This window comes from Protopterus annectens, chromosome 1.part2 (genome assembly GCF_019279795.1).
Source record: "Protopterus annectens isolate FY-2018-M chromosome 1.part2, PAN1.0, whole genome shotgun sequence".
Lineage (NCBI taxonomy): Eukaryota > Metazoa > Chordata > Ceratodontiformes > Protopteridae > Protopterus > Protopterus annectens.
In genome coordinates, this window is record NC_056727.1 from 564,583,943 (window position 1) to 564,601,452 (window position 17,510).

The following is a 17,510-nucleotide window of genomic DNA, read 5'->3' on the forward strand; positions in this document are numbered from 1 at the left end:
TATAAACTTAAAACATTGCTAGAATGAAAGGTCTTGTGTTACCATGCATTTTCTGAAGGATATGAAGTCCAAACATTAAACGTCTTTCATTTTTTAGTGAATTCAATCCTTACTGATTTGCCACAAAAATCCAGAAAACCACACATTTTATGAGGAACAATCCAAAAATATGAGGCAAAAGTATGGACATTCTGCGAAAATCTGGACAGTTGAGAAGTATGCCAGTGATCGACTAATGGTACAGCAGCTGGAGGACAGGACAACAGAGATGGTTTTGAACAGCCACCACAAGTTCATATATATTGGGGGCAGGCAGGCAGTTAGGCCTGCAACATTAGTAATGTCTACCAGTAGGTGGGAGATTGTTAAATGAAAAGGTGAGGCAAACACGTATTGCTGAAGTGATGTAAGTACCCCTGAGTCGGGAAAATAAGTGCTTGTGGGCATATGTATGGCTCTCCTTGCTTATTACAACATAGATGGGCACAATGTACACTTCCAGAGCTGTGAGACTGATAAGGACTCTGATGGCCCATATCCTATCACCCAAAAGATGGAACAAATGGGAGAAATTGAGGAAGGGAGAGGAACTGTTTGGTAAGGAAGATGGATGTAGAGAATAAAAAAATATTTGTGGTTAGTGAAATCAATTTAAAAATGTTTTTTCTTGTATTGTAGTGAGGCATATGCACCCAACAATCCCACTGCTTACCAACACACACACACACACACACACACACACACACACACACACACACACACACACACACACACACACACACACACACACACACACACACACACACACACATTTGTATATGTATGCATGTATGTGTATACCAACTCAGATCTTCCACATTTTAAGGAAAAAAAAGAAATCTTCAGGATACCACAGTTTTGATCTTTAAGTACAAATCCTGGTATTTGCACATTAGTGAATGTAGTGCCCCACGTGAACCATAAAGGACTAGGCAGCAAATTATAAGTCATTGTGTTAATCATCAGAAGGGCAGATTGGGTTAAATATTGGTCAAACTAAAGACATCAGAGGGTAATCATCAGGGCAGTCCATCCAGAGAATGGAAAAATACTATTAGGTAGGTTCGGTATAGAAGTAGCTCCATTTCTGTGACACTGCAGAATGACTTGAAGGAAAAGTATTCCCTTTTAAAGACAGAATAATAACTTACAAGATAGCTGATATACAACAAGAGCAGAAACAGTAAGAAGGCATTTGACATATTTGTAAGAATTGTCAGAATAATGACAAGATATATTTGATGGAAATAAGTATAAATTGGTACAGCTGAAAACAAAGCAAAACAAAAAAAATTGACTCTGATGCAGTACAATCTCAGAAAGTATAGATTTACATTCTTCACAATTTCAAGCACTTAGCATCTGGAGGAGTCCTGTTATCTTGGGATCTTGCTAAACAGTGAGGTTAGAGAGGACCCACAGACTGGGACATCAGCAGCAGCAACAGCAGCAGTACTACAGGCATTATATGTAACTGTAGTGGGGAACAGAACGCCAAATCACAGGACAAAGTTCTCACATTACATTAATTCTATGTCTCTATCTTAACCCGCTGAGAGGAGGAGATCATAAATACAAATGTCAGAAAGGAGCTTCCATCAGGAGGTATCTGGCTAGCTCTCAATGACAGACAAAAAAGCTTGGCTGTCTCGAAACATCCTGGAGTACAGTCAGTGTTTTTCCATGTTGAAGAGTCAGTTGAGGTGGTATGAGCACCTTGAGAGGAGGCTTCCATGGTGACTCCCATGGGAAGTATCCCAGGCATGACCCAATAGGAGGGGGACATGGAGTAGACCCTGGACATATTGGATGGATTATAACTATTTATTTGCCTGGAAATGCCCAGGAATCCTATAAGATGTGATCAAGATTGCTGCTGGGAACAGGAAAGTCAGATCCACCCTTCTCAGTTTCCTGTCATCTGTTGGCAACATGCCATAAAGGGGCAAGACTTGCGAAATGGTTAGATAGACTAGAACATCCAACAGTTATATAAATGAATGAGCACACCCAGGAGACATAGAAAGGAATATTTCATATTCATTAGGTAATATATCATGCATTTATGTGCGTTTTGGCATGTGACATTGCAGATAAGGTGAACTAGCACAAAGCATGAAAGAGTTTGCATATTTACTAATCTATATAAGATTTCCACATTACACATTTTGACTTATGCCATCAAGTTCAATTAGCCAGAGAAATTCCACTAGCAGATATTTATTGCAAGTACTGTTAAAATCAGTTACAGGTTACTATGTGGTTAGGGGAATATGCAAAGAAAAGGTTTGGAGAAAGTTATCCAGTTCTCAGACAAGGTGGAGGTTTGCAGCAACCTCATTATAGCTGCTCAAAGAATAGAACCACCAGATAAGATCTGTTCTATGAGTCAACATTTTTACAAGATGTCATAGTTTGCCTTTTCAGTTTATGGCTTAATGGATGACTTAAGAGACACGTTTGCCCCAATTAGCATGGACTAGATTTGCACAAAATTAATATGCCTGGGTTTATTTATAAATTATTTCTTTACAGGTTTTCAGACATACTTCTAAAATTGCCACTGTTGTGTGTCAAACATACAAGGTAAAAAAAGTAAACTCTTAAGATAAACTGAAGGTGCAATTAAGTCTAAAGGCCAAAAGCATGTGCCAGACTTGTCTGTTTGTGAAAGTGAAGAGCTACCCTTATTTGATCTGGAATAGATCAGAAGGGTGTGCACTAGCAGATCCTTTCAGAGAGATCCTCATCAGATCACTGATAAGTGCAGAAATGTTGGAGGGCTGAATGACAGGTAGGGCAGTATCCTTGTACAAGGAGTAGCATCACTAATCTGAGGCAATGCAGGCTTCTTAGTCTAGCAGCGGTGTGATGCCCGTGCACTGGCCCAGCAATCAAGGAGCCTCAATCCTCACCACTAACACCAGTGAGGGGCATCCACACTGGGGAGGATAACAAATGCACACACAGTAAAGTACAATTTCCGTTGAGCACATAGAGATCACAGTCAGTCTGGGGCTGGTTTTTCGCTTTCTCTGGATCCCCAATAAGACTCCCACTGGCACAGTTATAGGGTCCAGATCTCAGCCTAGTGGGCAAGCTAAAACCTCCAGCACCCTCTCTGTCCAACCAGTGCTTCGTGTCCCTGCCCAAGTAGTAGACACAGACACACTTTGAGATATGAGTTATATGCAAACACACAGACACTCCTAGGGAAGGCTGGCACAGATTCTCCAGCTGTGCCCCCTTTCTGCCCAGTCTAAAAGATAGCACCTGCTGCCACCACCCACTAATATTTATCAGCTAATTAAAAGGCCCTTCACAAAGGGTATCCAATTCTACTGTATAATATTATTATCCATAATGGTAAGTGCAACTGAATAGTCAAGGATTATTTGGAGTGACTTGGACAGTATCACTATATACATGCAATGTACTCTAGAGCTTAAAGTATCTCTACACAAAACAGCCACAGTTGAAAGGTTTAAAAATATTTAATAATAAATATTAAAATCACAGGACAACACTTCTTACTACACAGTGCTAGTCAAGAGTTCAAACATAGGAAAATGCATAAAATAATACAGTAGAATAGTTCTGACATCAATACAGAAAATAACTGTCTAATCTTCCTATTTCCTAGCTTTTTCCAAAAGAGACACTGAAGTCTAAGATCCTACTTACATACAGACACAGGCAAAGTGCTGGTGAGTTGGATGTTCTCAAGACAAATGCAAAATGCTCTCTGATTCTCTTTACATTAATAACACAGTGCTGCTTCACATTACATCATTCTTAACAATTTTTTGTTTTCCCAGGCTAACAGAATCTCAGAGGTTAATAGACCTTTTGTTCTTGCAGCTGGTCAGGAGGCCAGAGCAATAAAATAAATTATACATGTAAATTCTAGCCATTAACTCTGGCCTCAAAACAATAGGAAGAATTCCTTCATTTAGACATATCGGCTCCGAGTTTTGACATCAAACAATTACACAATGCTTGACTTATCAGCCTTCCTACAGCAGAGTGCACTATTGTTACATTTTTTGCAGTTAAACATCCAATACAGTCTTTTCACATTTAAGAGAACAAGCCTGTGGCTTCTATTAATATTTACAGATGACAGAATTATCTAAAAAATTCTACCTGGCTAGGCTGGCAGCCTTCACCTATCTTCACAAGCAGTACATGGGAATGACGCAGAGAGGATACGGAGTGAATTTATAATGTCTTTCCTAGACAGCAGTAATCTCCCACAGAGTAACTTCCATAACATCATGGCCAATAGGAGCTGAGTCCAGCTTCACTCTGCTTTATGACTAGGTCGTAGGTGAACCTTGCAGGAAGAATAATCCTACTTGGATTTTACTAAGGTTTTTTACTTGCACCCTCTCAGACCATTGATAGGAATATTGGAGTGGCTGATGGTAGGGCAAAGACTAAGGAAATTAATTGCTGCATGGCTGGACAGAACAATGCAGAGGGCTGTGATAAGAAGGGTGGTTTTAGGAATAAGGGAGGTACCTAATGCAATGCAACAGGTAATTTTTAATGTATTTGAGTCAGACAAGGGAGTGGTCAGCAATATCATCTTCTACACTGGTGACAAGGATGCAGCAGAAGAAAATGGAGGGATTTTGATAAGCTGAAAGAATGGGTAGAAGGTGGTAAGTGAGGTTCAGTGCAGACAAATGCAAAGTAGCATCATTAGACCACACTAACACCGATATGAAATATCATGCTGAAAGAGCAGGAAAAGGCTCAGCGAGTGTGGATCACACCTGAATTAGACCACAAGGAGCAGAATGACTGGGTGGTGGCAATAGTAAACTGTGTGCTGGAGTGCATCCTCAAAATGATAGATTCCAGAAACAAGGCAGTAAAGCTTCGACTCCACATGAATCTAATTAGGCCATAAACCTGAGTGCTGTTTGCAGTTCTTTGACCCATACAAAATAAGAGACATCATGCATTTAAAATGTAGAGGAAATCCACCAGGAAATGGTGTGGAAAGGACATAACCAGAAACTGTAGTAAATGGAACTATTTTCATCAGAGTCCAGAAAAGATGGAAGGGAGTATTATAAGTACATAAAATTATGTCAAATAGAAATGTCAGTGTTTTTTTTCTGAACAAGAAGAGCAGAAGGGGAAGGAGGGGAAATGGGCAACTATTTAGAGGAGTAACTAATGCAAGGATCTCCAGAAATAGTACTTCACCGAGAGGAATGTGAATCATGGAATGAACTGTTGGAATGGACTGTGGAGTGGAAATTTTTTTCCTTCTTTCTGTCTTACACCAGCTCAGATTTGGTGATCTCTGCCTTACCATGCAGGCTATAAAGAGCTTGTCCTACTAGAACTCCTCCACCTCAAAAGTACTGGTATTACTGGAAAAATTTGATTCCAAAACTCCAAACTTCATTGAAACATAAAAATCTTTCTTGGAAAGGTAGATTCTCACCAAAAGAATAAACTGCCTATGGAACAAGCTCCCCTCATATGTCAGACAATGTAACACATTGGCTTCCTTCAAGTTCTTCCTTGATGATTGGATGGGCACACACAAATTTACTCCTGGAGTAAGCACAATGGGCATCAATGAGCAGAGTGACTATTCCACCTACTAAACTCTGTGGTTTGCATGTATGGGCTCTATATAGTCACTCAGGCTTCCTGCCTAGTACGAAATTATGAACCTATAAGTTATAAAGTAAAACCATTTGCCATGCTTTCATTCATACATATCTTCCCAGTATGTACAAGCAATGTTTTCTTTAGTTTTCCATTGAAGCATTATTCATCTGTTCCTTTTCACCACTTTGAATAGCAGGAAAAAGTTAGATATGCATATATATATATATATATATATATATATATATATATATATATATATATATATATAAAGTAGGTATGCATTAAGTACATATGTATGCATGAATCTATGCATGCATGCATGTATGTTATGTTACTTATTTATTTTGTATTATTTATTTAATTGAGGAAGTGTTCTTTTTCATTAAAGGTAGCTGCACACATACAGGTTGGTCTTGTCGCTAGTTAGTCACCAAAAAGTTATTTGTCCCAAGTAACTTAGCATATGTCTTTCTAAAATAAATTCATACACTTAGGCCTCTGTTGAACATAACCTACATTACCTGGTACTTGAATACAAAGACATTCAAATAAACTCAGCTGTACGATGCATATGCACTTTAGGTGCATATATAGCATAAGCCATATCCTCAAAATCTGTAAGTTGATTGCCTGAAATATCAACAAGCATAGACAAAAACTATCAGTGATAACATATGATAGAAGACAGATATATATGGAATAAGCATCATAAAATGCAAATGGCTGTAGAGTACAGACGACAACAGCCTGCTGTAGCACGGGAAAGGGAATGTTTACTGATGTACACACCAAACAAAAGAAATAAATCGCCAATGAAAACCAAATAAGTAAAAAGTGACTAAGCAAAGCAAAACCACCAAACAAAATTTATTAAACAAAACAAAACATTCAGTAAGCACTTTTGTCTATAGTAAGATTTCTTCACACTGAATGAATCACTCCAACAAACCTCGTTAAATAATCAAAATAATTCTCACATCAATTAACTAATTAAGGACACATTACAAAAAGACAATGTTGCCTGTAATTAATGTCTAAGCTTCCTTCTCCTTAAAAAAAACATTAAAATTCTCTTTATCATTTAAGCCTGGAGGGTTGCTGACATCCAATCATACTTGCCAGCAATATTCTTTCCATTCTAATTCTTCCTCTGCATCAGATCTATTTAAATACCTAGGGACACCATCTAAAACAAAGAATTTAGGTGAAACTTTGCAACAAGTATTAACATAATGCTTGCCCCAAGCATTACCCATTTCAATTGTATACAAATGCAAATCCTTTTGTTTAACTCTCTATTTGTCCTTCCTATGTAGTAAGCAGGGCAAGCAGAACAGAAGGCAAAGTAAACTACAAATTAGTTAGTTGGACGTAGCTGTTTTGGCACTATGTTCCAATTAACTTACAAATCTTGGATTGTCACAAGTTCTAGTGCATTTAAGTACTGATATCAAAAGTGCAGTTAACTGGGAAAATGGCCACCACTAATTAATTTAATTTCACTCATTAAGACTGAAGAGACTGCAGCATGCAGAACTCTTTCCCCACTGAAGGATTAGTTGCAGATACATTTTGTTTCTGTGGAAATCTGCATTGCATTAAATTTACTTCCATTATAGGTGATAGCAGGTCATACTTTAAAAGTTCTCTGTTAAACTTAATAGCATGTACAATTAGGGAAATATGGTTAGCGTTTAACTGATAAACTTTGGATGTCAGTTCAAAAGAAAGTTGTACATGAAAAAAATAAGGCTTCTGACAACACAGTGCAAGAGGATGGTAAAATTAGACAAACCCACTCTTGTGATCTGCCAACATATAAAGCTGCAAGACATATTGAACTTATATTTATTCACTCAGCATGTTTCTTCCCCTTCTCCCTTAGTTTTGCTGACTTAGCTACTGCATCAAGTCTGAATTGTTAATTTATAGCGTGATTAAATGGAAAACTAGCTCACGCAGGAAAGCTGGTATTAATTAACTCATATAATTAAGCCTCTTTTGTATGCCAGATATAAAGTATAATTAATCACAGATGAATGTATCCCTTTTTAACACAAAAATTTCAGTCTACTGCAAAGACTACAATAATGATGCTGAGTGTTTTTATACTGGAAGCGAAAGTAAATTCAGATGACTTCTTGTGCAGTTTGAGGCTTTCAGAACTGTTTGATACTGATTAAGTCAGTGAAAGAGGATTCCATACACAGTGAGCCCCACAAGAATGATTATGCCATTAAAACCTTTCCTTGCAACACCTGTAACTCAGTACTAGATTCACAAACATGTCTTCACATGTCCTTCCTTGTTGTCTTATTCAGTTATATTAATTTGCTTAACAGCTATAAAGATACAATTACACAGTTACTGTTGTCATAAAATGGTACATTGTTCACATAGTCAGCTGGAATGAGTAATTTAGCATTCATTATGATTTCTCCATCTGTTCCATAATGTGCATCCTACAACCCATCTCCCACACTTCATCTCCATCACCTCTACCTTCATCAGCTGCCTTTACTGCCCATGTTTGTCTACCATACAAGTACTGGTCACACCATTGTGCTGTACACATTACTGTTCAACTTCTTTAGCATTCTTCTGTTACACACTACTCTTACCACTCTATGCCACTTGGCTGCACTCTCTCTGATTCTAGCTTTGACCTCCTTGTTTAGACTTCCCTTATCCTCAACCTCCCCTCCCAGATATTTGAAGCTGTTAACCTGTTCTACTACTTTCCCTTCTATCTCAATTTTAGCTTCTTCAGATTTCCCCCATTTGCTGTCCCATCAAGTGTCTTGTCTGTACTCAATTTCATCCCATGTGCCTTCAGTCTTGTATTCCATCTCCTTATGATTTGTTGAAGTTCCTGATTAGAGTCTGCTTGTAATGCCACATTGTTTGCACACAGCAGCTTTATTGAACTGTCCCCTCCAGCCTGTCTGCTACTGTAGTCCATTAACTGTATAAACAGAGGTGGGCTTAGAGCTGAACCCTGATGCACACCCACACCACCAGGAACCTCTCTGTGTGTTTGAACACTGTGCATGCACCATTGGGTCCTCGTATATTGACTGCACCAATTCTGACAGTGTTTCCGGCACTTCAAACCATCACAGAACTGTCCCAGTCAGCTTTCTTGGAACTTTGTCATGTGCCTTCTCCATGTCTAAGAATAGCCAATTGGATTTGTCATCTCTAGCATCTTCTTCACACTTTGTCTCACTACAAACATTAGGTCACTTGTGATTCATCTTGATCTGAGTCCAAACTGCTCATCTTCCATCTTATTTTCTACTACTCTGCATATACTCCCCAAATTCCTCTCTGATCAAATGCTGGAGCTCTGATCCCTGTAGGCTTGGTCATCTGAAAGGGTACTTTTAACTGTAGAATCTTACTTGATATATTTTCTTTTCTTACCAATGTATAACTGACATTGTCTTTTTACCCATGTTCCATGTCTTCTTTTACCTGGAGTGTTTTTATTAATTTCTTGTTATATTAATATGCTCAGCATACATGATGTAACCTGTTTTGTGTATTATGCTGGATATATTGTATTTGTATAACTTGATGTTGGAGCTTTTCTCCCCGGGCCTCCGCTGAAAATGGACCTGGTCCAGTCAGAATTTCCCGGTTAACAAATGTAAAATAAATAAATAAATTTGTCGATCACACTTCTCAGCACCACCATGCAATGTGACAGGAGTTTGATACCCGTGTACTGCCCACAGTTGTGAATGTCCCTTTTGTTCTTGTACACTGGCACTAGAACACTTTTCTTTAGTTATCTAGCATATGCCTTTGTCTCCAAACTGCTGTGAACTGAAATATTTTGGTTTTGCAGTTTATGGCATGTACAAGGCATGCACAGCATTTTACTTTTGATAAAAAATGCTAAAGGAACCAGTTTTTTGTTTTCCATCTAATTTTCAAGTATATAAACCACTTCAGGGTGACACAAGCATGCATACGAGTTTTATCTTACCTTGCATTTAATTACTACTTTTAATTCAAACTGATAGTAAAGGAATGATAAGGATAGCAAAAAGGGAACTTATTATACCGTTGTGCATCACATTATACCGTCGTGCATCACATAACTGAACTGAATGAGAAATACTCTGTTTAGATTTATATCTACTGTATCATTCAGGTGTCAGTGGCAGTGAGATATATCAGGTTAGTCTCCGTGATGGGGAGTATATGTGTTGATTTGACATCCTGCATGGTGACTGCTTTACAGATAAAGGTTCCTTGTTTAAGTGAAGCATCCAGCATGGACAGAAAAGGATCTGCAGAAAATGTCTTTTTTGACATCTGACCATGGCATTCTTAATTTCTCCCTGATTGTTCTGGTGTTGGGAACTCCTGACAGGTTGACTAAGTATGTTTTTGGAAAAGGGAAGCTGAACACCACTGTATGATGACCTCTGAGTTATCCTGTGATGCAATTGACTCTGTTGACTTTTGTTATAAATCTCGCTTACTTCATATTGGCCATGTTTGCGAGGCTAGAAATGGCTAGTGTTGTTCAGATTTCTTCTCCCTCTGCTGCTCTTAAGATGATTGCTGATCTTTCACATTTCACTTTGTTTTTGAAATGACAGCACCAGCAGGTATGACTGTTATTATTCAGTCTTTTGTTATGATTGTTGCATCCCTCCATGAAAAGCAGTTTTTTTTTCCCTTTGAGACTGTGCAGTACTAAGTACATGTGAGCAGGCTCTCTTGGAATGCAGTATTCACTTTGCAGTCAGACTCCATTTTTGTGTTTCATTATTCCTACATGTTGCTTCAGCCTGGATTTTCCTTCTTGGATTTCACTATTTACAGTTGTTCAGGATATGCTTTAGGTTAGCTTTAGCTGTATTCATTAGTCAGTTGTGACCAGTTATGCATCAGCTAGCCATATGTTAATGCACTGCATCTTACCCAGACCACTTTCATTATGTCTGCTCTCCCTGGGATGTCACAGCCATCACTCCTTCAAAGGGTTAGCATGTATTTTGCTTATTCTTTTGTTTCACTACATTCCCCTTTAAGCTAAATCACACCCAAAATGTTACAGCTTAGCATGTCTTCAGGTATGTGAGATGTAAGAGAATAAATGACACAGCTGTGCAAAGATGTAGCAAAGACAGAGTCATCAGGGTGCTTCTACAGTTACAAATATCTAAGGAGACTGATGCATTTGTCCTAAAATGATAGCCCTAATTGATTTTGACTCCCTAGTATTAGGAATTTGGCCATAGTAGTGTTGATATTTAAAACACAATATTATGAAGTGTTGTTTTGAGAAGCTTTGGATGTAAATTTACATGAACTATTTAATAGTTAGATGGTCTACAGATGAGAGATTGGACTGTGAAGTGGTAAAAATCCAGTCTAGGATAGTCCTCTTACCTGAACACCTGTCACTACATTGAGGTAGAATAACCAAGTCACACCAAAAGGTAACACTTCCAGATATTACAAGCAGTGCAATGGCAACACGTCTGGGTATTACAGGCAGTGTGAAGAGATGACGCAATCTATGACTTATCAGCTTGGGCAAATCATAAAGTTAGAGGTTAGTTAGTGGAAAGTTTTTTTTTTTTGTTTTCTTTTGTTTTTCAGTAGTCCTTTTCAGTGAATTCAATAGAGAATAGAGACCCTCTATGGTTAGATGTGTGTGATTTTTGAGAGCTATATCTTACACAGTCAGTTACTGCTGTTCTATCCTGAGGACTCAGCACAAGAAAAGAGCACCTCTTCCGTTCCTTCAAAGCCACAGCTTTGGGAATTCATTGTATCTTTCTACCATGAAACCCAAACAAAAGTTTCATTAACAGTACAAAGTAAGCAGTTTTAAAATGGAAGTTGTGAATGAGCAGAGTGTAAAATACCAGGCTGTAACAACTTGAAGGTGAGACTAACCAGTAAGTATGTAGAGATGTCAACAAGGTATTTTCAGTGCTCAGTCCATATTTTACCTGACAGCTATGTAAATTGGATATCCTTCCCCATAATATGTAGGTAATTATAATTTGTCATTGTAGGTGTTGCAGTTTGCTCAAAAAAGGACCAGCCCAAGTGAAGAAACAGGAGTTCCTCCTCCCTCCCTATGAATAATAATATGAATTAGAGAATGGGCAGACTGTGCATCAGCAAGCAGTTCTTTTGCTATTTAGCAAGTATAAAAAAAAACAGAAAAAAAGAATATGTGTGTGCATGTATGTGTATGAGTGTGTTTATGTTTCTGTCTGCGTGTGCAAGTGAATGCGTGCATGAAACAGAAGAGACTGTGTAAGATATCGAGGGAGACAGAATGAGGAGAATGAGGTCTCTGTAAAATTGTTGCGTTTTACAAGTACTATATTATTTTTTATATATTTTGGATGTGAAATGCTTCCTCCAACACCATTAACATATACTGCAGAAAGTTTTGAAACATTAGGCAGAGCGACAATTTTACATAAAATATATATATATATATATATATATATATATATATATATATATATATATATATATAAAATATAGTACTTAAAAAATAAGTAAGTAAAACACAACAATTTTACAGAGAGTCCATTCTCTAAGTGCAAGAATGCCCACCAGGGTGTGTGTTAATGTGTGATTAATGCCCTTCCAGGGGTGTATAGGCCCTCCGCCTATGATGATGGGCCTCATAACACCCCTGGGTGGGCATTAATTACACATTAACATACACCCTGTCAGACATTATTTCTTACTTAGCCACTGCCCTGTCATGGGTGCAAATTAGCATGACATTAAATATGTATGCATGTTATTTGGTATATGACACAAATGCCTGTGTCAGCTAAGTCAGAATGAAACTGTGGAAGCTGGTTTAGTTCAATTGTTCAAAATTCGAATATGGAACATTGTAAGTGGAAGTTTTAAGAACATATGTGATGATACATGTGAAATCACTAAAGAGGAAAGAGACTGGCCTTTCTTTTAAAGAGGAAGCATTTATTCAGAAACTAATACAACAAAGGAGCTAGTATTTATAGGAGCCCTGCGTCTGAAACAAATTCAGTAAAATCATGTATACAGTTTTGCGACTAATATTGTTTAGTAAAGTAGTATACTGAAGAGACCTATCACCTTATTAGCAATCTGGAGCCATTCTCTTCAGTTTTTAATACTCTGAGTTGTGCTTAAGTCAAGCTTACATCAAAGGCATCATGAACGAATAACGGAGTTAGTTAGTTAGCAAATTTAAAAGATGTATATGTTTACAGGCAAAGAAAACAGAAGTGGAACACTTTTTGCAGGGAGACTATGATTCCTGCATCTCACCACAATGTGCAACCTGCTTGTCCACACGGAGTCGCCTCTTCACATTGCCTCTAGTGCCCTAAACAGTCACTTTTTGGTGTGAATTGGCTATTTTACCTTTTTAATGTAATGCCAAGTGTTCAGGTAAGATGAATACCTTGGACAAGATAGTGCATTAGTAGTCAGGGCTGATGTACTTAAATATCTGTTTGTGGTATTTAAACTGTAGCAAGACATTTGATGTATTTTTTATTTTTTGCTCCTTGATTATTTGAGGAAGGTAGGCTGGACTATTTTCTTTTGCTCTTCAGCTCATAGAGTTGCGTGTTACCATACTGGGGAACATTGGACACTGGATGAGCCAGCTATGGCTCTGATATAGCTGAAAGAGGTATTTGGGCACCCCCATGGCATAAATAATAATACATTAATGTCTATGCCATTTAGATCTTAAGTATGTATTTTATAACTTGTTTATTAGTGATACTTTCTGTGTGTTAGGCTAAAACGAGTGACATTCTGAACTGATGCAGTCTTTATAGAATGGTACAAGCTTTGTTTCTTGAATAGGAATTTTATTAAGATAAAGGTTTTAAAATTAGGATTTCTGAACAGTTTTCAGAAAGTAGTGAATTATTCAAAAGCTAAATTTTATATACCAAGTCTGAGATGACCATTTCCCAGAATATTCCAATTTCTCCAAGAAACGGTGATCTTGGAGTTGGTATATAGAAGTTTGTGGGGTTTGGGGGAATGCCCCCTGGAAAAAAAAGAAGTTTAAAAAAATATATCAATGTTCAAGATTTGCTCTTTTCTTGGAATTTCTCTCTTTTTTTTGCCTGTGAGCCCTTGGCATTATGAGTGCAGACATTTCAATAGGGAGCCATCCTGTACACTTAAGAATTAAATTCAAACAATAACTATAATACTGGTTTACTGTTTACTGAAACCCAACATTGAAAATAAGTCTGTATCTTCTTCTATTATAGGTTGATGGATTTCTCACCCTCTTATTTGGATTAGCTAGCATTAATACTCTTACAGTGATCAGTATAATACGATATATAAAGGGATGCCATCCACACAGAGGTAAGTTTTATTCACAATATTCACTGTTATGAGTGACTTTCAGCTGCCGTTATGATAAATTCAGTGTTATGACTTTTATGTTCAGAAGTTGAAAGTTTTGCTGCCATATGCGCCAGTTTGCATCAAAAACATGTTTCTGTAGTATAGGAACTGAGACTAATTGATATTATAGTGTATGTCTTTCCAAAGTAAATTTAAATTGTGCTCTAATAAATCATGTAAATTGGTAGTATGAAAGATAACTTGCAACATTGTGACTTCTAACTTAATACATAAAATTAATGGCTATACAGCAAAAAAAAAAAAAAAGAACAGCGAAGTACCTGGAATTTAAAAGCACAATAACACTGCCTAAAAATGCAGTCCTGGCAGGTGGTAGAAAGTTATACGTATATCATTGCTCCCAAGAAGTTCAACTAAGATCTTACTCATTCTGTATCAGGTGCCTCTGTTATATGGGTCAGCAGTCAATTGAAATTTAGCAGCATTTCAGACTGATAAGCCAAAACCTGAACCAAAATGGATGATGTATGTAAAAAAAGTAAAAATAGTAATAACTAAAGAACATACACCATGGATAATGAGGAAACATTACACTAAATATTTTGTAAATGATATTTCAATGAGATGAGTGCTTTTAGAGAAAATTAATGTAAGCTAATGTTTAAAATGGCATCTGATATACAAGTAGTTCAAAATAAGGTCAAAAAGGAAAGGTGATCTTTAGCCAGTCCTGTATGGTATGGTTTAGATGCACAAACTATTATAAGCAAGTGATTCATTAATGCTACAAGATTATTCTGGGCAATCCAGATTTAATCAAGAATATTGGAAGCAGTCCAGTCTTTATAGATAAAAAGGCAAGAATTTAAAAGATGCATTAGAGAAACAGAGTAATCAAGTCAGTACTGGGGATAGTAAGGGAACAGGCACAAGTTTTAATCTCTGTAAGGCTTACAGACTTTTAACATGAGTGAAATATATTTGAATTGCATAGAGAGAAGTTTTATTCCAGATGACAGACTTATGTGATATTCTGACAAAGTAGTATATATAACTACAGGTATCATCTGTAAAGCTTTCTACACATACTAACAAGGACAATAATGTGTTATGATAGAACATTAGAGCATGTCAATGTTATAACAAGTCAACAAATTGCAAATGCATTTTATATGCATTATATCAAGTGTGAAAACTTTAACAGGGTTAGTATTTTTGTGATAGTGTAAAGAAAACTATGTTAGATGGTGACTTTAATTCAAGGTTAGAGAAAAAGGAATCTTGTTGGCAGATAAAATAAAATGCCACATCACCACCAAGAATCAATAAAGTTTTAAACATTAAATGATTGATGAAATTAAATGAAATTTAAGCTTTTAAGCTATTTTATTGTAATTATTTAAATATTTAACAGTTTAAATGTTGAGTCTTTATATTTGCTGGTTTGCAGCATGTGAGAGGGAATATGGCCTTTGAAGTAGTCTGGTTCTTAGCTGCTGTTAGAAGAAGTCTATGAAATGAAACTCAAATGTGATAAATGTATTTAATTACCTGGCTATCCATGGTGTATGTTCTTTAGTTACAGTATCTCAAACTAGAGAATGTGGCAAAGCACGCAAAGCGATTAATTATTCTGATGACTATTTTCAGCCAGCAAGGAAGACATGCATGTTGAATTTCTGGTGCTAAAGTATCAGATAGTATTGGTAACTTTCAGATCCAGCAAGCAAACAACCTAAATCTCAAAGGTATGAGAGCATATGACAGAGCTGTAGAGCTGTAGCTTGGGTGTCTGTTGGCCTGCACCAGATTTAACCCCCCCCCCCAAAAAGGGTCATATTCTGGGTATTATTGGCTAGGCTTATAAAGGCTCTTGTGCCATTAGCCTAGTAATTACCTATGAACCTATGAACATCTCACACAATTTGCATATCATGATGTATAATACTTGCCATTATATACAACTATTTGCTGTTTGTAATACCACAATACATTTATGTTGTCCTATGTGGTCAGCTGTCACCTAGTAGTTAGTGTCTGATAGTAAAGCATGATCACATAAACTGATTTATGCAGGTGCTTTAGGATGTTTTATCACTGACTGCATTAAAACCTCTGCCTAACAGTGGAATAACTAGAGTGTAACACCATGCTGTTACATATGAAGAAGTACATCACTGCAGACTAATTACCCAGACAGATGGTAGCTGGAAATACTATACTTAAACAGATTAGACTGACATTTCATAAATGTGCAGTACAGGCTATGGATGCACATGCCATTGACAGCAACACCTGTAGGGCATAATGTACATCTACAATAAGATAATATGTGGTGTTCAAGTCTGTGTTTCCCCAATGCAAGTTACAGAGATACAGCAGATGTCATTTTGCACATGCTTGTGTTGTTCTATACTAGTCTGGATGTTTCTGAATTATATGTGGTAGAAAGAGAGCTACAAGGTGATGGGCATAGCAATCATACATACACACACTGTCAGATACAAACACACACACACACACACACGCACACACACACACACACACACACACACACACACACACACACACACACACACACACACACACACACACACACACACACACACACACACACACACACACATACACACTCAAAACAATGCACACATAAACAGGTATGCATAGCAGCATGGCAGTGGTGTCACACTTTGTCTCATCTGCTGACACCCTACAGACATGACCAGAGGAAATTCATAACATTTTCTGGCTCCTCTGCATGCCCGTGGAGAGGACTTGTTTTGCACAATACTACAATGAAGGAATTTAATGAAAGATTCCCTGCCTATCATGGGAGATCTTTGTTGTTACTACACTGGGATGAGATGGGTATGATTGTAGCACTGTGCATGTTCTTCGTGTTTCCCTGTTGCAGTCATCACACTTGGGTTATCCTGCCAGGGGTAGCCCTCAGTTGGCCCGAATACCAGAGGCTTAGTATTTCTGTGTCGGTTGCTGCCACTCCAGGACTAACGTCAGGTCGTCAGTGGTATAAAATCAGGCAGCCGATGCTATTACATCAGTCTTTCTTGCTGAGGAGCCCAAAGCAGAAGCAATTCACATGAGTGCCATTCAGCCGCTACCTGAGTTTTCATTTCCGAATTGAAGTTGAAGTCTTCTAAAGCTAAGTAGTGAACCAACCAAGAACTAACTACATAAAAACCAATAATTCGATGAGAAGAAGAAAGAAGTTCAAGCACCAAAATGGAATTTATTAAAACCACAAAAACTTGAGAAACCAACAAAAGTAAAAACGAATTGACCTAGGTTTCATCCTATCAGCAGGACTTCTTCAGAATGACATTGTATGCATACAACCACTCTATATATATATCCACCCCTCTTATGTCAATCAGTAACCACTTAGTCAATAATGTAATTACATAAATTGAATATACTTAAAACCACTT

The 17,510-nt window shown here is 37.4% G+C and overlaps 1 protein-coding gene across 1 annotated transcript in view; it reads left to right on the forward strand.

Annotated features, from left to right (window-relative positions):
- The window catches only part of LOC122790194 (opsin-5-like), a 570,713-nt gene that overhangs the window by 322,256 nt on the left and 230,947 nt on the right, over positions 1-17,510 (forward strand). Inside the window, exon 3 of the mRNA XM_044057777.1 lies at positions 13,959-14,058. Coding sequence (XP_043913712.1) covers positions 13,959-14,058 — 100 coding nt within the window. The remainder of the gene's footprint in view (positions 1-13,958; positions 14,059-17,510) is intronic.